Source organism: Aquila chrysaetos, chromosome 5, assembly GCF_900496995.4.
Source record: "Aquila chrysaetos chrysaetos chromosome 5, bAquChr1.4, whole genome shotgun sequence".
In the NCBI taxonomy this organism is placed as follows: Eukaryota; Metazoa; Chordata; class Aves; order Accipitriformes; family Accipitridae; genus Aquila; species Aquila chrysaetos.
In genome coordinates this window covers 16,509,736-16,532,589 of record NC_044008.1, presented here as the reverse complement: position 1 = coordinate 16,532,589, position 22,854 = coordinate 16,509,736, and the positions used below count along the sequence as shown (strand labels likewise).

Here is a 22,854-nt window from a genome sequence, read left to right as displayed (position 1 = left end):
AAATAACTAAATAAAAAAGTAAATTCTACCTCCTTTGTAATGCTACTGGGTTACGCTACAGTTGCTTTAAATATAGAACAAATTAATTTACATTTAAAAATGTGTCTTTCTGTTTATTTCAAGGATTTATATCCAATACAGCATGTCAAGAAATACTTACAATGCAAACATTATGATTATGCAGCCCTGGAGTACATATATTACTTCTAGGCTTACAACATTATTCATTAACCATAATTTGGTACAATTATACGTGGATTTATATCATATAAAACTGGGCAGTTTTTCCTAATAAAGCATTCAACAACAACAGCTTCATTGGCTCCTGGCAGCTCAGATATCCAAAGCCCTTTCTTTAGGTCTCGACTCTTCCTGTCGGATGGGAACTGGACCACTCAAACCCACCATCCTAGCACCATAAGCAGCAGTCAGGTGGCACAAACCATATGTCTTTTCATGATATTTCATTCACTGTCGTTGACACTGAGTAGTTAACACCAATCATCTGAATTACCAAAGACAACCAAGTAAGCATCCACTGCGATGAGGGCAATGACTCTGCATCTCATAATACCAGATTTTCTGCATTTAGGCTGGTATTTTCACATTAAATATTCTCAGGTTATAACTTTAAGAAAATCTTGACTGCTGTTGCCAAAAAAGTTTCCATGAAATCTGACATTAAGATCAACTGAAAGATCCAGTTTCAAACTTGGAACAGTACCACCTGTTCCCATCCCGCCAAATTCGTATAAACATTTCAGGTACCTGTCAAGCTCTGTCTCTGTCAGGGTATGGCACAACAAATCAAAGCGTGCAAGTGACCAAAAAGATACCATTTGGTTTTTATGTATGCACACACTATGCTTAAATAACAGCAAGTTTTGGCTGCAAAACATAATCTGATATATGAAATAGGCTGCCTGTACTCCCTTCTTAAAAAAAAAAACAAAACAAAACAAAAAAACCACAGATATTGAATACTCAGGCCCCTATAATGTATCCTACTGATTTTGGGAAGATTTGGAGACCAAAAAAGTAAACAGCTTGAGGGATACCAAGTATGACAGATGGGGGCAGGATGATTAATTTGAGGCCACTCCCTCACAAACAGGTGGAATTTGAGTATTCTGTAACAGATCATTCTTCTGGGAATGTGCTTTGAAGGGATGTGAAGCTCCAAACAATCCAACCTACAGATGAAATGGTGTCTTAGACATCTTCCATTGTTATACTGTGCTGTAATTAGAGTAGGATAAGCACTTCTCACTATATTGAACCCTATTTATTTCCAACCTGTTATCCCCGACCCACCCCACCAATGTGGTGTTCTTTGGTAAATACTGCTTTAATTTATCTTCCATTGTAAGACTCTCATGCCTCTTGTCTCTGGCTACTACTAAAAATAATCATCACTAAACAAAACATTAAAAATTTAAAGTCCCAACAAAATATGAAAGATGCAAGGGTAATACAAATCACCATTAAAGTTTAAGTCTACTTGATAATAACAAAAGAGCTGTATAGCATTTATACACAGACTCCTATTTTTGCTACACACAGTGAAAAGCAAGAAGGAAAAATTAAAGGAAGGAAAAATAAATATCAGAATGAGCTTACAGTTCAAAAATTTTAAAAATTTATTATGGGGCAAGATAGATGCATTTTTCTTTAATAAAAATCTTGTTTTCCTGTGGCTATGAAATGAACTATTCTGCAACTGCCACCTTTATTTTAGACTAGCAACAGTCAGAACCACCTACATTTTAAATTTGCTTTTATTACCATAGAAACGTATGTTTGCTTTAACTAAAAAGGAAGTCTCCTGGCTCATAGTCAATCATCTACTTTCTATATCATACACTACAGCAGATATTATAATTTATTCATTTATATATCCATACTTGCACTCTCTTTAAGCGAGCTACATCCACCTCAGCTACAATGAAAATCAGAGATGGTTTATGTTATATAAGATATTTATACAACATTTATATTTAAATTAAAAGAAACTAGTGCAATCTACTCTATATAATCACAAAAGGACATAATTACTTTAAAATTATTTATGCTCTTAAATCAATCCCTTTATTAAATATTTGTAATTACACCTTTCCATGTTCAATAAGTGATGGCAAACAGGTCAAAACAAACCAAAGAAGATGGTATTTTTGTTCTCCTTATAGCCACTGATGCCTAGGAGAATACACATAAAAATTAAAAGATGTTCAGCACTGATGAAAAAAAAAATATATTCATGCAGTTTTAGTACCAAAAGAAAGACCTACACTCTGTCTGCCCTAAACTACTGTTCTACAAGGCAAAGAAGTGCCTGGAAGTCCTCACAGCCCCAATTCACATGAGTTCAGGCACACGGACACCCCACAAATGCCAGTAGGTTCCCACTGGCCCCTGCCCACCACTGCAGACTGGCCGCCAGAACAAGGCTATTGTGTGTTACAGCAAAGATGCTCATTTCATAACCTACGATAAAAACTGTCATTTAACTATAAAAGGGCAGAATAAACATGCAGCATGTTCAATTAAACATATTTAAGCAGTTACAAGCAATACAGCAACTTGAATTCTCAGCAGTTTCTTAGCAATTCTACAAGTTCCTTGCAAACGAAGAGGGGATAAATAACAACGTGCTAGGTTTGCCAACACTAAATATTGGCCTGAAGTCAACTCTATAAGGGAGGAATTGGATGCTCACTAAGTATGGCAGGGAAAAGGGGAAGTTTTTCAAGCCCTTGCAACCTTTAGTTAGGGAATAATTCTAAATGTAACTCACAATACTGGAGAAAAAATTTCTTCTTCATTCATAAATCATCATGGCTGCATTGTGAGATAATGTACTTTGACTAGATAACAACATTTTCTGTATGACTTTTGGTAAATATTTGAATATCTGTAGACACTGAACTATACTGGTTTTGAAAACATTATTTCTTATTCAACAGGAATAGAAATATTCAAGTATGTGCAGAATCAGAAAAAAGTTCAAAACCACCATTATCCATAAAAGCCATATTTACCTCTGAATGTTCACAGGAGAAAAAACAAACAAACAAACATACACAAATTGACCACTACTAGAACAGTGGAGTAATCCTTTCCTCATTTAAGACATTTAACAGAATAGTGGTTTCCTGGGATGTATGGGGGGGGAAAGTGCTAGAAAATGACAACTGGCTTTTGGTGAAGGAATTGTTGGTGGTAGGTTTTGTGGTTGTTTTTTTTTTTTAATTTGTTTGTTGGGGGGGGTGTTGGTTTTTTTAGCAAAAGGGAAATCTGAAAACAGGGGTGGAGAGGGACCAGTTTTACTGATTCTTTTAAAATTTTCTTATTTTGTTAACTGAGCTATTCAGAGCTTTATTTGTACAGGTATTTCTAGAACATGATTGAATACTGTTTAATATGCGAAAGCCACAATTTCCAAAGAGTTTATACTAAAAATTTCAAGTTTGCAATGCATTTGTTACAGCTTCACATAGAAAAATTCCAAAGCACTATAACACTTCCAAAACAAATATGTTTAAGGAAACTGCAGTTTCCTCACAGAAAACTGACAAGCAGAAAGAAAGTCTAAATTAATTAGATAAATTATTCATTGCGAATTATTCATGCAGCATTAGTTATCTCACGCACACACATGCTTCAACCATATAAACCCCCTCTAATCTACATGGACATTTTCCAGGAGATCAGTAATATTTTAGAATACAAAACAGCACAATAAAGATCCTAGAGAGTACTTTACTTACAGGAACACCACATGAAAAGCATAAGCCCACACACACATTCATTCAGATGATGAAAGGAAAAGGTGGTGCTCACCCTTCCTATTCTGGAGTGAAATAACATAAGGAGGAAGCTCCTTCCTAAGGATTTGTCTCTATAGCAAGACTAGCACACTACTACACTGTTATTGAGCATCACTATGGCCTAGTGATGCTCAATGGGGATGCCATTAAAAAAAACAACCAAAAAGGAAAGCAGAATTCTAACTTTTTGCTGGCTGAAAAACTATGAATGCAATACAATTCTGAACTGGTTCACTACTTGTAAAAATTACGGTCAAACAGAATTAATGTAAAGAAAGAAGCTGTTTCTTATCTCCTGGATAAAAGCACTAGATCTAAATACATATTCTGGTCAAATAGTCAACATGGAAGTACTACACCATTTTTCATTTATTTTCAAAAGAAATCCCAACAACTTCCTTTCTTAGCATAGGGAAAGCTCAAGAATATTTGTGTAAGGGAGCATTTGAAATGGATAGTTTGGGAGTCACAGCAGCAACATGCTCAGCAGCAAACTACATTAAACTATTCTTTGCCTTTTTTTTTTTTTTCCAAATCCATCTTCAGTCAAACAAAACACAATCCACACATGGCAGTATGCCAGTTGTGACAGACTTCACATTGGTTGACAAGATTTACTGAAATGCTCAGTGCATTAATACTTTGGATGAACTATCAGGTGGCGTGCAAGGATAGCTGCTTATTCTGAACCAAACCCTTCAGGTTTGCGAGAAGAACGAAGTATCTTGAAAACAGAAAAGATCAAAAAAACCCCAATGCTGTTATTTTAAAAGGCAAGAGAAAAAGATGAGCATTGGACAAAAATCAGGCAGACAATACCTTGGTGAAGGTCTCTGGAAAAAATAAAGCCTGACTAGACTGCAGGAGCAGAATATGGCCTTCTGTAAAACAAATAAGTGCAAACACTGTTTAAAACCCTTCTTCCTCCCTAATGGTTTCTTCCTATTAACAAACTACTTGAATTTAAACAGGCTGTATAAACACTGTATTCACCTGACCACAGAGCCAAAGAAAAACTACTGCTGTTGAAGAACCATTAACATCTGATGGGTGGACCAAGTTCTGCCCTTGTGCAAAGCCTGTAACCTAGGAGACAGCAGAGGAGAGTCAGCTGTGCACTGATGTGGTTCTTACAACATGGCAAAGCAACAGTAATTAAAAAAAAAAAAAAAAAAAGCTTTTTTAATATTAATGATTATGCTGAAAAGGCTAAAATGGGACCAACAGGTAAAGTTTGCTCAGCCACTTGTCTGTGGCGTTTACATATAAATATTGTTATTAAAAACCTTAAGTCCATTTTAGAGTTTCCACTCATCTTCACAAGGTCAGAGAGCAAAGAAGCTGCAAGATTATCTCAAATTTTTGCCACAGTACGTGCTCTGCTCTAAGGCCTAAAATAATGAACCATATTACTAAGCTTAGTAAAGTGTTATAATTATTCCTCACCAGTCTAAAAAAAATTTTCCCCCTATGCCCATTAAAGTTTTCACACAACACTGTATATTTTGTCTGAATCCCTGCTGCATGTGAACAGGCAGCTCAAGTGGGAGCGTTTGGCTTAGAATTGTGTATTCAGTGCAGATGCTGGATCCAGCTGGGAAACGATGAAGAACCAGGCCTTCTTTTTTTTCTTTTCCTTTTTTTTCTTTTAATTAACTGAGCTCTTGAATACAATTAGCAGCACTAGAGGTACCATAATTTTATTACTTCTTGAGAACAATACACATAAATATAAAAAATAGATCCGGAATTTCAGGTGAGAAACAAGTACATCAGTGTAACCATGTTAGAAAAAAACAAAGGCCCAAAGAGCAAATTCCGCTGTGAAGGCAGTGTGTGCCCATCTCTCGCACAAGAGTACTCAGGAAATTCAAAATTATATTTCCCATTTCTAACACAACCAAGCTATCACACTCCAGGCATCCCACCTCAAACCGAACCTGCTCTCCAGCACACTGACTCCAAGGCTCGGAGTCTTGGTTTGGTCCATTCAGACCAAAGAGGCAGGAGCCTGGTGAGCTGGTGAGCACGACGGCAGCAACAAATCCTCGCACTGCAATTTGGAAGAGGTTATTGCACCACCATCAGTGGCAAGGCTGGCCCACTGCCAGATGCCTCAAGCCACCAGCTAAATCGTGTAGCTTTCCTTTAAGCTGATGTATTCTGCCCTTTCATTCCTATCCCAGCATTAAAATCCTATGACTACCTTTTATCAACACAGGCTTCTCTCCTTCAGGCCCACCTCACTTCCTCAGGCTCCCTTCCCAGTGTAAAAAACTGTGTGTGTTATGGACAGTATATAGGTGTCTCTCACCACTTAATTTCTCTCCCATTTCTGTACTGAGTAAGGAACTAGTCTTATTACTGTTCAGAATAGTTTTGCCTCCCAACAATGCAAGAACCACCTCCTTCAAGTCTTTTTTTTTTTTTTGGTCTTCCCACTCACCCCACCCCTTTCCTCCTATTTCTAGTCTTTTCTGCTTGCTTCACTCGTTTACTATTACTCATGTTATGCACATCCATTTTTCTTTTTGTTGACCAAGAATATTCCCCCCAAGTCCTTGAAGTTCACTTCTGCCAGGAATCTTTAGTCCAGCTTTCCTAAAATCTCACCACATGCCACACTATTTTTGTTTTTTTTTCCCCCAGGCTAACTGGGAAGGAACTACTGTAAATGTATACAGTTACAAATGCTGTTTAAAGGTTATGCTATTATACAGCAGATTTTAATAACAGGCCAAGTTATACAGCTAAGCACTACTTTGAGAAAACCCAAGAAATACGTCTAGCTTACTACTTTCTAGAACTGAACTGAGCTCCTAGAAAGCATGGAAATTGGGGCCAGAAGCCGATAGCTTCTAGAAACTGATCTAGTCCAAGTCAGTCAGACTAGCTTGTTTAAATACAAAAAACAACTATTTTTTGTGTTAAAGAAAAAAGGTACTTTTCTATAAATTTGAAGTACTGTAGCTATCCCTAACAGATAATAAACATGAAACAGAGAAAATGATAACACCTGAACAACCAGCCAGAAATGCCTAATTTGGGCTGTTCATATTAAGACAGAAAAATAAAACTATTCCAGTTAAATTTGCGGGGAGGTGGGGGTGGGGTATAGGGATTTGTTTGGTTTTTAAGCACAAGTAACAAATCCCTATTCCCCTGGACATGACTGAAATAAAGTACCCTATCCTTATTCACAGCCTCTCCTTCAGTCTTTTTTTGCTTTCGAAGAACCACATTCTCCCATGAAAGGATATAAATCACTAGTCTTACTCTTCCAACATTTTTTTCCACTCTGAAACATATGTTTTCACAAAACTGGTACCTGTTCCTAAACAAAGCATAGGAAGCAGCTGAAAGTTCAGTGATGCACTAGTAGTGGAGTGGAATCCAATACTGTTTCCAGACATGTAGTCCCCACAAGCAACTTCAGACGAAAAGAAGCAGTTAATACTACCTGAACATCAGCAAATTCAGCTTCAACATGTGAATAATGTCATTTGGCTTAAAACAAAATCATTATGCCCAAATTTATTTTTGAACTGGCAAGAGATGAAGTCTTTTTAGTTTTCTTTTATTTTCCAGACTTGTAGCTTGAATTTTCTGTAGGCTTCAGAAGCTGTGAACTAATAAAAGCTAATAACACTGTCAATGGAAAGCTAATTTTACTTCCAGAAACTTCATCGTGAATCTGAAGTGGGGAAAAGAAACAAAACCAAACCAAACCCTCCTGCCTCACAGTGCTTCCCTATACTTACATCAAGTTTTACAGAGTTTTGCTTTTTCCTGCCCTTTAGGACTACCATACACAAAATCTGTCTGGACTTCAGGCAAAGAAGAGTTTGTTCCAAAACATACATCTGAAGCAGTCAGAAGAATCTGATCTGCAGGCGGGCAATTAACCACCATTTCCAGATAAACATTAAATTTATGTCAGCACACTGAAAACCAAGGTGAAAGATTAAGGGATTGGTTTTGGTCATAAGCCACTGAAGCAAGGCCGACTCAAAACACCCTGCCAGGTAAATATGCTAACACCAGGATTCCTAAAGTATACAGACATTCCCAAACTCATAGTTAGGCATGCAAACTGAAGGTATAAGCAGAGCTCTAAGACACCAGAAAAAAAACTATTTTTAAAATATAGCAGTCAAATTTCTATAGAAGGCAGAAAAACAATAGTATCCTTTATACACTATATTTCTCAAAGGTCATATTTGCAAGAATAAATCAGCCTTTTACAAGGCTTTAAGGATAAAAGGAGAACCAAAAATCTTCTTATCTCTCTTTATCAATTGTTTAATACAGTAATTCGTACTTTCAGTATTCCTTGCCAAGTTTTGCAGACGGTTTTTTCTTGTTATCTGATCATACAGTGAATTGAGTTAGTATACTTTCTCAAGATCAAATGTCTCCATGTTTTATTTGCCTGCATTGCATGAATTTTAAATTATCCAGAGGAGTGCTTTTTTTATGGGTTCAACTCAAAACAAATTCCAACGGAGGCATACAGAGGAAGAATTTTTGTTCTTAAGGGAACAAAAAAATAATTCTACAAATGAAATGGTTAAAATACAAGAACAAAACAAAGACATTCCTTTCAAGTACCTCTTGCATTGGCCACGCTTCCCACAAAATCCAAATGCAAAACCCACCTGGAACTGACCCTGGCATTGGTACAAGCAATAATTTTAGGTTGACATGACTACCAACCATATTACATTCAGGGTTTTCTTCAATGAATCCTTAGCCCATCTCCTTTGTTTCCTTTTGCCTCAAAGACTTCCATCTAATTTCATGGTTACAGGTAACAACAGCCACTTAATATCACAAAAGAGGAATTAACTTCAAATAAGGATTTGTGTGCCTGGAAGTGGAATGATTCAGAGTTCTGCACAGCCCTACCAGAGCATCACAGCATTACCAAGTTTCATTAAATAAGATTCCAGCTCATGTCCAATAATAATAAGCATGTCTCTACCTTTTTCAACACCAGGCATGGCAGGCAATGGCCTAGGATAAAAAGGACTCCCAGAAGTAAGGGGAAAATTATGATTAAGAATGAAAACATTGCAAGCTTCTAGTATCTCCCTAGAAAGATGCAGGTCAAATGGTTCCAGCCAAAGCCACAGCCAGGAATACTAACAGTTAAAATATTCCTTAAGAAGAAAAGGTACAAGAAATAGAAATGTACTGGAACCAGGAAGGACTGGGGGTCTAGATCTCCTGCCTGATAATCTCTCATTTAAACTGACAGCTAATTGGGTAAAGTTGTGAGCTGAAACCTAGTGGTAATGAGGTGATTTTACCTTTGTATCATAACACATTTATCTCCAACAGGGAAATACAAAACCTAAAAAAGGAGACTGACTCACTGATCCAATAGGAAATTCAGCAAAGTAGTAAAGTGAGTCAAGCCTACCGGAGTGAAAGTGTGGCATGGACACATTTTTCTTGGTCTCACAAAAAAAAAAAACCCCAAAAAAACAAAAGCTAGGCTATTACAAAAAATGTATTAAAATAATGAGAACACAAGAAAATGTCTGATCCAGAAGCAGTGCCCTTTACATAACAGACAGAATGGTAGGTTAAACAATATTACAGTGCAATGATCAATTTTCTAAATCACTCTGTGAATTTCACAGAAGCAGCATGGTTCCATGCACCACTGAGCCCCAGCAGTTTTACATGGCCAGAATTACTAAGCATAACATGTGCAAAAAAGATATCTTCATGATCAGAAGTTGACACATATATATGGATAAGAACAGATAATAAAATGCAAAGGTCCACACGCATAGCAGATAGGGTCAAGAGTCTCAACCCTAATTCACAGGTGTGGGATAAACAGGGCTGGGGGAGATGACACTGCTCTCCCAGTGTAATTATGATCCATGGTTACACATCCTTCATCTCCACAAAAATAAATGTCTAGTCTTAATGCAAATGATGTTCATTTCGTCAAGATGCTAAGTTAGTACTATATTCATCACTACTGATTTCACGTGAAATACCATTCATCCTGGCACATCACAGCTCTGTGTTGCTAGAAGAGGGGCTTGAAGAAAAACCATGCAGTTTGCAGATGCTTTCACCCAGAAAGACAGTACAAATTGATACTTTTCTTTGATTTGCTTTGAACATTGGAGTGTTGTCAAACATATAGGAAATTAATGACCTATTTAAAATGTCTCTGTTGAATGCTGTAATGATTTCTTTCCAGTCTGAAATGACCACTACACTGGCAGCCTGTAAAACTTTTACAAAAGGTGTGCTAGCTAGCTTTATTGTTATGCACAAAACTACCACATTAAATTCACTCAAGTGCTTGCTCTAGAATTAGCATTACAAATCCCGCTCTCTAATTTGCTTAGGCACACAAGCTAATTCATCTATACCTGTGTATTAAACTGTTGTGCCAGTGCTTACCTGCATTGCTATGATTTGATTGCCTGTTTTTAACTAAGCGCAGTACAGAACCTCTGTCATAACTGTACTAAAAACTACAATTCAGCAGCAGTGCGAGTCAGACCTGTTTTGCTAGGAAGAGTCGCCCCAGAATGCTCTCCCAGCAATGCCTTTGACCCTTCCCTTGGTTGCAAATGGCAACCTTCTGGCCCTTCTCTCCCCTAAGGCTTCAGAGCCTAAGTCAAGCACTGGGGAATCTGCAGAATCCACAGCATATTTGAAGGGGAGGCCACTTTGCACATATAAACTACTGTTTCCACAACTCTTGGGGAGATCTTTCTAACATCTTCCTCATTAGTCCTTCTACCCTTGATTTTCCAATCATCAGCTCCCTTTTGCACTACAGCCCCACCATCTGAGAGGGGGATGATGTTAACAGATGATGATCAGCTGGACTTAACCAAGATTCAGCTTGTCTTGTAACGTTACTGCAGAATGCAATGCCCTCCCCTTCGCTTCTCAAAATACAAGGTTACAACACTGTAAGTCACACTGGGAGCACAGAATAGAGCATGCAAAAGCAGTACTTATGACTGGCAGAAAAAATGTCATTTGCATAACCAGTCGTGGGGAAAGTGTTTGTCAAAAAGATACATCCTTTTCCTGATACCACTCTGAAAATGCTAAAATATAAGCTGCTAAGCAGTATCAGCAGCAGTGATTTGGCTGAATGTATTGGAAAGGATAAAGAAATGTGAATCATTCACTTAACAGGTATCCCACATTGGTACAAAAGACTTCTGAAACAGAAGCTGGTTGCTGAAGGCATTTTTATTATTTTCAAGCCAGAAGCTCCTTGATGACCATGTGGAAAATGCAATGAACTTCTCTGGTTTTATGACAGACATTAAAACCAAAATTTTAAGAAAGTAGCTTAAACAACACAGATGAAGTTCCCCTGTGATTCATTATTTCCGTGACAAGAATAGTTGATGAAACAGGCATTACAGTTTTTAGTGTGGGACTGGAGAATATGTTATGGTTAAATTCTGTTACTCCCTTGCAGAGGAGGAGTCAAACACAGGCTTATTTTCACTTAGAAAATGATGCCCTAAGAAACTGGCAAAGATGCTCATGTATCAATTAATAAAAAAAGAAAATCTGTTCTTTTCCAAGAAAGGAAAAGACAGGAAAGGAAAGGGCACTTTTACCTAAAAGTAAGCCAGATGATTTTCGATCTACAAAGTTATCTTTCCTTGAATGCCACATAAACACACTGTCAGTTTAGGGTCATTTAAGCTTTCTGTAAAACTGGAATGATGTCCACAATGTCTAATAGGAATTACTACCATCCTTTGTCACTGCTATTAACTAGTGTTTTAAAACACTGTCTGCCACAAATGGGAGAAATGAATAAAAAAAAAGTACTACAGCAATATATCAAACAAAAAAAACCCTAAAACCACCCAACCAAAATACACACAGCAAAATAAAATGCAAAGTCTTTGCAGAAGCACACATTTAAGTTGTCAATACCTGAACACCTAGCAATGAAACCATGCACAGTAAGTTGCTCTTGCACTATGCATGCCAATTTCAATACTGAAGATCCAGACAACTCCTCAAGAAATGAAAGTAATTACAATTTAACACCACTTATAAATACCACCTCTAAGTCACAGAAAGGTAACAAAAATAATGTATGTCTTGGTGCTGACACACAGCATACCTTTTTATAACAATGAAGACTTTGGGTTAAATGGGATGAAGTGCAATTATAACCAAGTTATAATAAAAAACAAGAGTGACCATAACTATCTAATGCCTGTTTGCTAAGCATTTATAACAAGCAGGATAGCATATACGTGTAACTACCCTCATTTTTTTAATGCCCTTTGGTGTCAACTCTGATGCAGTGGATTACCTGAGAGAAAAACACTGATTCTCTGCAACCAATCTTTCTCCTAGGAATGTGCTTGATTTAACTGGACTCCAGGAACACAGTAAGTTTTTGGGAGAGCGTGTGGGGGAAACCAAGACACCTGCACATCCAAGAAAGCCAACAACCTCGTAATTAGTGTGCCAGTCCAAGTTACAAATGTATAGAGTACTGAACTGGAGTCAGTCCTACTGCAGTCTTATAATACCACATTTAGTTTACAAATAGTGAAACAGCAGCATGAGGAAAGATTTAAGAGAAAGAAACAAGGTCATACCCTATAGCCCAGTGACTGAAAATAAGGGACTGGATGGGTCAAACACCTGCTCTTTTTATTTCTACAAAGCATAAAAACTTTTAATACTAGACATTAAGTGGCTTTCCACAGAACTCAACAGCCCAATCTCTAATTAGGATCAAGAACCTCTGCACAGGACTCTTAAACCCAAGCTGTTCTACGAATATCCACTTCAGCTTTTTATCAAATCAGCTTCAATGAACTTCATTTCCCACGCCCACGCTGCAAAGAACTGGAAAAAAGTATCCAAAGCCTCAAAAACATAATGGGAGAAAAAAAATCCAGCCCTGCTTCACACCAGTGATGAATATTTTGAAAATCCTTTCACTAATACGTGTCAAATAACTTTTTCCAGATACTTATTTATTGTAAGGCTCAAAGCCAAACTCAATGTGGCAATGAGATTAGGTATTATACGATACTGAATCTCAATTTACACAGACTTAAAATAACTTGCATTTTTCTTTCCACCAGTACTGAGAAGTTACAGTATTTTCCTATCAATGTTTAATGAAGCAAGAATTAAGATGAGTCTTACTTAAGAGCCTTAGTTGACATTCCCAGGTTAACACTTCCAGCACAAAACAAAGGAAAAAATATGTAGCGGACAAAGTCAACTGAATGGCAATCTTGCTTTATATGTACATACATAAGCACACACATAAAGTTTTGAGCAATTATGGCATAAGGATACAAAAAAGTAAAAAAAGGATTTGATTTAGATGCCTTATTCTCTTGGGGACAGACCAAAAGGACTTTCAGCAGCTGCTTTTACTGAAAGAGAATCTCTGTATTACATGTGTAGTTTTGTAAATCTTTTCAAAGGCTGCTTGTCTAGAATATGGTTGGGCAGGATAAAGCCTCTGGATAATTCAGGCACGTAAAACACCTTCTGACCTCCCCAGTGTCTGTTTGGCCTCTTCTACTGATGAAAGAAACCAAACTTCATTTTATTTATTTCCACTCCTCAGGATGTGCATTCTTCAACTGAGTAATTTTTTGAGTGCAATTCTCACATAAGCGTAGGTGGTATAAACTTAGGATCTTACACAACTTTACTCTTTCCTCACTTAAGAAATCAGAACCTAATTTAAAACTGTAGGATCATAGAAATGTCTGTTCATTTTTTAAACTACCAGTATATGAAATATTTCAAACAACAGCAAAACAGACAAGAAAAAACAAAACATCAAGTTCCTACAGACTACGACTTCAACACTTCTGATTTTTATCTCCTCATTGATAGGCAGAGGCCAACAAGCATCCAGCATACCTGCTCCAACTTCTTTTTCTTCTTCTTCAATGTTGTTTTTGATACTGTCATACTCCTCATCGATTGCCTGGTTGCCACGCATTTGAGACAGAATTCTCCGTGCTCTCTGAGTCTGGCCTTTCTGAATGAGCCAGCGGGGACTTTCAGGAAGAAACAGGAATCCCAGAAACTGTATAACTGCCGGAACAGCTGACAGGCCCAGCATGTACCTGGAAATAAGTAAGTAAATTAAAAAATATCTAATATGTGCCTACAAAAACATGCTATGACAAGACTCAGTTATAGCTACTCAAGCTGTAATTTACAAATCAAACCCTTTTCCCCTCATATTCTTTATCACCAGAAGTTAAGCAGGCAAGAATCATATTCTGCAAGTATTTTAGAATACAGGACCCTCACTTTCAATTCAAGGAAATCTCAAGGACATGTTGACTATTCTGCCACCACTGACCCTACAGCCATTGGTCCCGAGGACATTAAGTCAGACTAAATAAAAACCCTGAAACATTCCAGTAGTTTGGAAACTGATAATCCCTTCGGTGAAGATAAAAGAATGAACAGAAAGAGAAAGCAAAGACACAGAGAATAAATAGGTACTGCTGATGGCAAAAATAAGACTGAAGTCCTGCTAATTGTTTTACAGACAAATTAAAAAAAAAAAATCCAAAACCAGCCAATGAAAAATGCTTAATTGGGCCAGTAATATGTACGCACAGACACATGTGACCAAGGAATACACCTCTTGTGTAAGGAGATGCCTGTTTTACTTTTGAAAATTTCTGACTATAAGCAGAAACACTGAAAAAAGTTCATTTCACCAGCACAGCAATTTACACCAGATCTTTTAGAGAGTCTGCTTGTAAATCTTCAGCCAGCTGCAATGTTAGGTTTTAAATCAAAACTGTGTTTTAGATGCCCAGGCGGGTTACTATACAAAGCACTAAGGCTAGTTCTCTACTCAGAGAATTACCACTGGCTGGACAGTTATGATTCCAAGGATCAGCACTGACACCTGAGACACCCACAGATACCATTATTCGCTTCAACTAAAGGGGAGGGGAAAGACTGTGGAAGACAAGCATACCACCAACTTCCATGGGTGGTTCTGGTCTACACACTTCACATTTTTATATTCCTTCAATAAAACATTAAGAAGAATAACAAGAATTGCAGAACAATGTATAATTTTGTTCTGCTTTTTAAATCTGACCTTCTCCCATTTGCACTTCACTAAGATTTTTTTCACTTCCATTAAAGACTTTAGACAGTGCTGGTGTCACCTGTACATTATCGCAGCTACCACGGGTTTCACATCAGTGGTTACAATCATTAAAACACATCCAGAAACTAGCCCTCAGACTGAATACTGAGGCAGTCTGTACTCTTGAACAGGTTCATACCTTGACATCAGTCAGGAGATTAAGGAGATTTGCTAATCTCTCCTCTAGCTCCTCTCTTCATACCCCAGGATGCATGCTTTCACACAGATGATTTGGCAGTCTCTCACCTGGATGTTTTCATAAAGCATGCTATGAAATGAGATTGCTAATAGAGTAGGAAAGAGCACAACCATTAATGGAAACCTTGTTTCAGGGCAATGAACCAAATGTATTTGTCAAGTCCAAATGCATTTTGGATGAAAATGGAAAAAGACTTTCTTAGAGGCATTTGTAGATTTAACAAAATAAAACATGAGCAACAAAACAATAGGGCAGAAAACCAGAGAATGGGGAAAAGAATACCCAAAAGGTAATGCAAAGAGGATGGCCATCCCAGAACAATGTGCATGCAGGCCAGTCTTCCTATCCCCAAGATGAGCCCTCAAGTTCTTCCTAAAACCAGCAAAAAATTCCAAAGGTCACACAAGTAAATCTTGCTCTAGAAAGAAATTTGTGAGCAAATCTGTTATTTTCTAACATTTTAAGAATGGTATAGCTCATCAGTTAAAAAAAAGAAAAGTAGAAGGAAGAAAATAAATTCAAAGCACAAAGCTTGTGGAAGGATTATTAGTTGAGTAGTCTTCAGCCAATATATCTAGTAAGTGTCACTAATTCACTAGTGTTCTCATTCATTAATGTCCTTATTTCTTCCTATGTTCTTCCCTCTCCACAAACATTTTGGTAGCTATATACAGAATCACCTTTACACATACACCACTGAAGCTCACCAAATTGTATATTCAATATCTTCATTAGAGCGGTATTTAGAAAGCCTTTTCTATTTCAAATGAAAAGTAAAACAAAACCACAGAGATTAAAAACACAATCGCTGTATTCTGACAAACTGCAAGCAAAAGGATCTTTTAATGCATCTAAATAAACAGATTTAGTCCTTTACACTCATATTACCTAATTTCTGCTCCTCCAAAGCCCTTCAGTCCCTTAAATGCAGCAGAGCCTCCAGAACTAAGCAGTTGGGTACCTGCAATCATCTTAGGAAGCAAAATCAATTGAGGCTCCTGAAAGCTCGATCCAGCCTGTTAAAGCTACCAGTTGGACTCTATTGGATTGTTTATCACAGGCAAGATAAAAAAGAAATGTACAGAAAGTGCTCGCTCACTAAAATTAGTTTCCAATCGACATGCTTCTGGTCAAAGTTGAGTACAAGGAGCAGGCCAGAAGGAAAATGTTCAGTTAAGAGCATACATCCATCGCAAGTTCAAGAGTTGTTGCAATTTTCAGATCAAGCAATTTTGATATAACCAATTTAGAGTAAAGGCAGGCAATTTTAGACATTTTATGAAGCGAGCCAGCTTTCAGAAATCTAATATAGTTCTTTCCTATACAGAGTACAAGACTTTGCATTTGAAGCCAGATGTCTAGCAGACCTGAAAAAATCCAGCATGAAATTTAATAAGTCTGCTGTAACATTTCTCCTTCTCAGACACACTGCTGCAATACTATTAAGATGGCATTAGCAGGGTTTATAATGCTAACCTGACGTAAGAGTCAGGTTAAAAATTTGTTTTCTTTGGTTTATTTTTAATTTAATATCCAGCGTTTCCAAGAACAAGCAGAGCTGAGAAAAAGTAAGATTCCTTATTGTTTTTTGTAGCACTCCAATACTTAGCCATTCAGTCACTAAGAGCTACAATAATTGCTGTAATTTTCCTTCTTATATATGATGACTCAGGAGTGAACATCTGTGATTTCACCCCATGCATTTGCTGGCTACTCTTTCCAGGTGACAGACCATCTGTACTCTTCCCTGCTCAGTCTTAGGTTGCAGTAAACTAGCTGAGGATACACAAGTACACAATCCCCAATTAACAGCTCCAGCATCGCAGCTGAGAATCCTTGGATACCTCATCACTAGCAGAGCCTCAGTTTCTGCCCAGTGCATCATCAACATTTTCACTTCACTTCGCTCTGCTCAATCCAGCAGAACAGTACTTGGCATGTACATAAAACATACCATTACTGCCTTAGCAAAAGTTACCCAGCACGAGCCAGCAGGTTGCAAGAAAAAATTACTTCTCACTACTCAACACACTGTGCTGAATCTGGAAAACTAGGACCACCAACATGACAGAAAGCTACAAACCAGAAATAGTAATGGATCACTACAACGGTCACACAACTGGAACATATGACATAAAAGAAGAGAGAACTAGGTTTGTGCTATCCAGAAAAGAGAAGATCAAAAGATCTAATTGCATCTTTCACAACTGAAAAGGAGCTCATAGAGGAGATGGAGACAGACTCTTCTCAGATGTACACTGTGAAAGGACAAGAGTCAACAGTCACAAGTTGCAACAAGGAAAATTCAGATCAAAGATGAGGGGAAAACAATTCTTCACAGTAAGAGTGACTGAACATCTGAACAAGTTGTCTTGAGAAGTGGAAATGTCCATCGTCGGAGATTTTCAAAAGTCAGCATCTCACACAGCTCTATCAAACACCCAACCTCCTACTCTTAGTCAATCCACAGGTTCTAGATTTCACTTTTTTTTTTTTTTTTCAGTTCAGATGGGTTAAAGGGCCTGAATTATACCAGAGTAGTTTATTTATTGTTCCAAACAGAAGAATAAGTTATACCAATGTAGAAGTTCTCAGAACAGTTGTGCAGCACTTCAGTGGGTGGGAGCCTTACTCCTATTTAAGGTATAGTGGCATATTGAAATATCAGTGGTTTACAAAAAGATGAAATCTACATTTGACAATGGTTACTGCCTTCCACCTAATCTTTCACTTTAACCAAATATATTTACAAAGTAACATATCAAAAGATGGTAACTTCTGTGTGTGTAACAAACTGGAATGGTATTTTTCACTTAAATAACCATTTACATACAAATGTACTTGTCAATCCTGTGTCACTATTTGATTTGGAAACTGATACATCCTATACCACAATGGCAGCTCTTTGACAGATCTTTTCCAAAGAAGCCTAGAAGTCTGCTTTTGAGATGCAAAAAATTCAAGCTAGGAAGTATCTTAGTTTACCTGAACAATTATACAAAAGACACAGCTCCAGTAAGATCAATACTTGTCAGAGACTTTGTTAGCTTGTATTTTTCTTCCAATACACCAGTATTTACAGAAACACACAGATTACAAACACATCCTTACCTTCTATGTGTGGGCACACTAATGGGAAAAAAAAAAAACGGATTTACATCCACAAAAGCTTCCCCCAGCTGAATATCTAACCACTGAGGTAAACTGAACTTGAAAAATCTGCCTAAACAGAAAGTGCACAACGCCTTTAACAGTAACAGTGACTCAGAGCTCCATTTCTAAATAACTACCTTTACTTGTCCATTCTTCCCATCCAGCCCCATGCATAGGGAGCCATTACATTAGCAAATTATTTAGGCTAAAAGTTAATTTAAAATAATAAAGCAACTACTGAGTAATTGGCATAGGTGATCAAATACTTCAGTTTGTATTTTACTTAGAAATGCATTACTGCATGCCATTAACTCTTCTCAAAATTGAGCATATTTCTTTAACTGCAGAAAGGGATCAGCAATCCTATAAAACTGAATTTTTCTTTCAGTGAAGGCTGTTTCTCAGTTGTCCATAAGTGGACATATAGTCCGCCAGAGAATGCAGCTGTATTATAAAAGGTCAGCAAAAGCTTCATGTAAAAATGCAAAATGCTATTTTCATCTGAGCTAAAGTAACCAATGCATTTTCAGAAAGCACAAAGCAGAGCTAAAACTTAGAATTAAAATAACTAAACTAAATCAGCCTGAAGTGACTTTTTCTTAAGGTGACATGTGACATCTGACATCTTTTTACAAAAGAGGCAAAGAAAACAATCACATGGACAAAAAGTAAAAACCTCAAACTTCCTGAATCTTCACACATACACAAATTAAACCACAGATTCATTAATAAAACATTAACTTTTTGTTTTAATGCATATTTCTTTAAATACTGTAATAAGATCAGCTTCTAAGTTCTTCTATGTACCAAGTCCCAAACTAATTGTTCCTAACTTAAACCTCAAACTTCAGTGCACCTAGAAATCCCTACTCAGCTCCGTTAGAAGCCAGAGGACGTAGTAATATTTATGTTGCAAATTTTTGGGGTGGGGGGAGGATCCTTCAAATCAGGATTTTCAAATAGCAAAATGATTCCAGGCTGTAGCAATAGAAATCGAAGGCCTTACAACAACTTGTGTCCCTTTCCCAAGAGCGTTTCAAGAGAAAAGCACACATAATTAAGCACAAGTTTCCAGAAGTTGGAATGTATACTATAAGTTATTCCTCCTACACATTTCTGTTAATTATTTCTTCCAGTCAGCACTGCAAGTAAAATACTAAGCCACTGAAATTTCTCATCTCTCTCAAATGACACACCACTATACAGACGGTAAGTGTAAGGCTGCAATCCAGAAACACTTAGCAATGTCTACAGGAAGAACATAACAACCAGAAAGGAGAGTAAAAGAGATTTGTATTATTCTGTAACCTAAACTTTTAACTACAAAGTCATGCTACAATATCCTTCACTTCAATTCTGATTGGATTACTACTGCTCACATTAAGAATATTCGAAATACACCTCTATTTTGTGCATACAGCATCATACCTACTGGAAATTTGCCTTTTGAAAAATCAGCATGTAATTATTCTAAATGCAAAAAGCAAGCTACTTTCATAAACATCACGACAATCATTCAAGCTTGTTGATGCATATTTATTGCTCATCCATTTTAAAGTTTAGTAAAGTCAAAAAAACTAAGCATACTGTGACTATTAAGCCTAAGGGAAAGCAGTATGGATATCATTTAGCAAGAGTTAATTATTAAAGTTCCATTTCAGTACACAGTTTTACCACTTTATATGTAAACTCTATTTTACCAACAAGAATTATAACAGCTGTCAACCAAGTCACAACCATGCTAGTTTTGCTTTTAGCAAGGAAGACTCACAAACCTCCATCCGTCCTTTGCGAGGTAGCTGAAGATTCCATCGACGACGCTTGCAAAAAACTGCCCTCCAGTGATGAACAGAGTGTTAATGGTGACTAATCTGCCTCTTAAGTGTGGTGGAGCAACTTCTGCGATGTACACTGGCACAGTCATAGATGCTACACCTACAAGAATAAATTCAATTACAGTTATAAAATCAAAAGAGATACTACATCCCTTTTTCACCATAAAATATTATACCATTTAAATGGAACAAGCTGGAAGAATTCGATTTCCAGGTTCCAAAAGATGAAAAGAAAGAATATACACCTAATGAACTCCAGAAGCATACCCAGAGCAAATGGGCACACACACTTGTTGCTAGCGGTTGTATTGCAAGTTCAAGGCTTGATGTAATGATAGAGGAATAACTCACTTCAATTCACATTGCATGCATACTAAGATTAAATAAAAAGCATAAATATATTCATAGTTTTGAAACAGAGATGCCTTGATCCAAGTAAGCACACTTATGTCAAAAGTGGCTAACTGAAGATGCCAAGTGTTCACAGCCCTGAGTTTAAACAGAACTTTTAGCATGGTTTCCACCTCCAAGAAAAAGCAAGGTCAAGCATTATTGTTCTCATTATTGTGTAATTTCATTATTGTTATACAGAATGGATTGGTTTTTGACTTGGTTTAAAACTATTCCATATGCAGTGCTAAAAATTCTACCACCATAAGGAAGCAAGGACTGAAGCTAAAGCACAGCTGCCTTTTATTCTGTCTTAACACTGGTAGTGTTTCCTATGAATTATGCAATGGCTCTAAATGAGCCATTTGTGCAAAAGACAGAAATGCCCATGTGGAACACATGCAGGAGCACACACACACACAAACTGTAAAAACCGGAGTTTAACAGTGTATAAAGAGCAGAGCTGGGTGCGGTACATGCTTTGGTAGTGCAAATCCACCAACAAAGTCATGCTCTCATTTAGAGGAAACTTATATCTCTATTTCCTTAAGAGAACCAACAGTGATAACCAACAGCAATTTTTTTGGTAGTTAAAACTGGAAGCATGTTTGTAGCACACACACAAAAACACATTTCGACTGAAGCCAGCTGAGATACAACTCGAGCACAGTGAGCACAGCCGCGCAGCAGCAGAGACATCACATCTTCCAGCCTGGGGCAGTCCCACCAGTTCCACACTGACAGCCCCACACCAGCACGGGCCAGGGCTGCACCCACATCAAGAAACGGGGTCACCTAAAGGCATGCACATGGCTCCTGAAGCATGGCTATGGTTCCTGGCTCATGTCATGGCATAAAGGCCTCGTCATAAGATGGCGGAGGCTTCAGCTGGCGCCGCATGCCTGGCTGACTCACCAAACTACGAGCACAAAATCATTTTTAGCAACAAGGTTAGCCTGACAGAACTGCTGGGAACCTCGAAAAGCTTGAGCAAAGAATATAGATTGTTTAATAATAAAATGGCATCAGAAGATCCTTTGTTACGATAGGTAAACACTCACAGCAGCCTCTCAGCATGATAACCTAGTTCCCGGCAGAGCCTCTCAGGACGTGCCAATGCCGCCTCCTCCTCCTCCTCCTCCTCCTCTCAACTGAGCAACCCACACGGGATAAAAAAACCACATAAAAGTGTCAGGAAAAAAAAAATCATTAAAAATTTATTCAACCATTTTTCAAAGCCAACCAGAATGCACCATGGAAAAAAGCGTTCAAATAGCCCTTTGTGTGTTTGATAGAGAAGCGAATTTTCAAACATAATTCACCTTTAGGGATATTTCTCTTGCATCTTTCACGTCAGCATTTGCACTAATTACAATTAAAGCGATGGAGATAGCGCACACGTAAGGGAAAAGCCTTTATGGCAAAGCATAGGAGCACATCCACTTTCTGCAAACAAAAGCCACCGAGGACCCGCGCGAGGCAGCGGCTCACGTCGGGCTGGAGGGGAAGGGCCCTACAGCTGCGGCAGCCCTGGCCTGGGGAGGCCGGGCCTTCCCGCCACCCCGGCCTCCCCTCTGCCTCGGGAACGCCACCTCACGCCCTCGTGATCGTTCCCCACTGCGGCATGGCCACCTTCCCACCACCGGGACTGGCCTGGCAGGACACCCAGCTCCGCAGGGCCAGGCCCAAAGCCCGGTGTCACGGCCTCTGTCTGCGACAGGCAGCAGAGGCCTAGGAAAGGCTGAGCAACAAAGCGAGCGTCGAGTAATTCCCCTGTTACACCCTAAACAAGCCTCCGATAATCACCAGGTTTAGGAATTCATGACTCAATGGACCAGACGCTTGATATCTCTGGAGCGTTTTTTTGAGGCCATTCATTCTTTGCTCTCCGCTACTCTATTTGGATCAATCATCACTAAAATCCATGGCAACTCAAAGATAGGGAAGGAAAAAAAAAAAAAAAAAGTCTGCTTGCCAATGGCTATTTTATCATTTGGCCCATAAACACCTTTCCTGCTGTTTGTGAGAGCAACATGGAAATGAGAAAAGATGATTAAATGCAGAGCAGCAGGAATGAGGGACTAAGCCCTCCAACACGGAGCTGACAGGTATAGAAACAGAATGGGGTCTCACAATAAATACAGGGAAGAAAAATATGGTTGTGTTTCTGTCTTTCAGGGGACACAAAGAGAAAACTGAGCTTACATCCTTCTCTTTGAAGCTACTGAATGTCAGTCACCATTAAAAGCTTTAGAAAAATAACATGTA

The 22,854-nt window shown here is 38.1% G+C and overlaps 1 protein-coding gene across 2 annotated transcripts in view; it reads right to left on the bottom strand.

Moving 5' to 3' along the window:
* Positions 1-22,854, bottom strand: part of SLC2A13 (solute carrier family 2 member 13) — a 166,399-nt gene that overhangs the window by 110,251 nt on the left and 33,294 nt on the right. For both annotated transcript variants that reach the window (XM_030014611.2, XM_030014610.2), the window contains exons 2-3: positions 20,137-20,296; positions 13,749-13,957 (exon numbers count right to left, since the gene is read on the bottom strand). In XM_030014611.2, the coding sequence (XP_029870471.1) occupies positions 13,749-13,957; positions 20,137-20,296 (369 nt within the window). The remainder of the gene's footprint in view (positions 1-13,748; positions 13,958-20,136; positions 20,297-22,854) is intronic.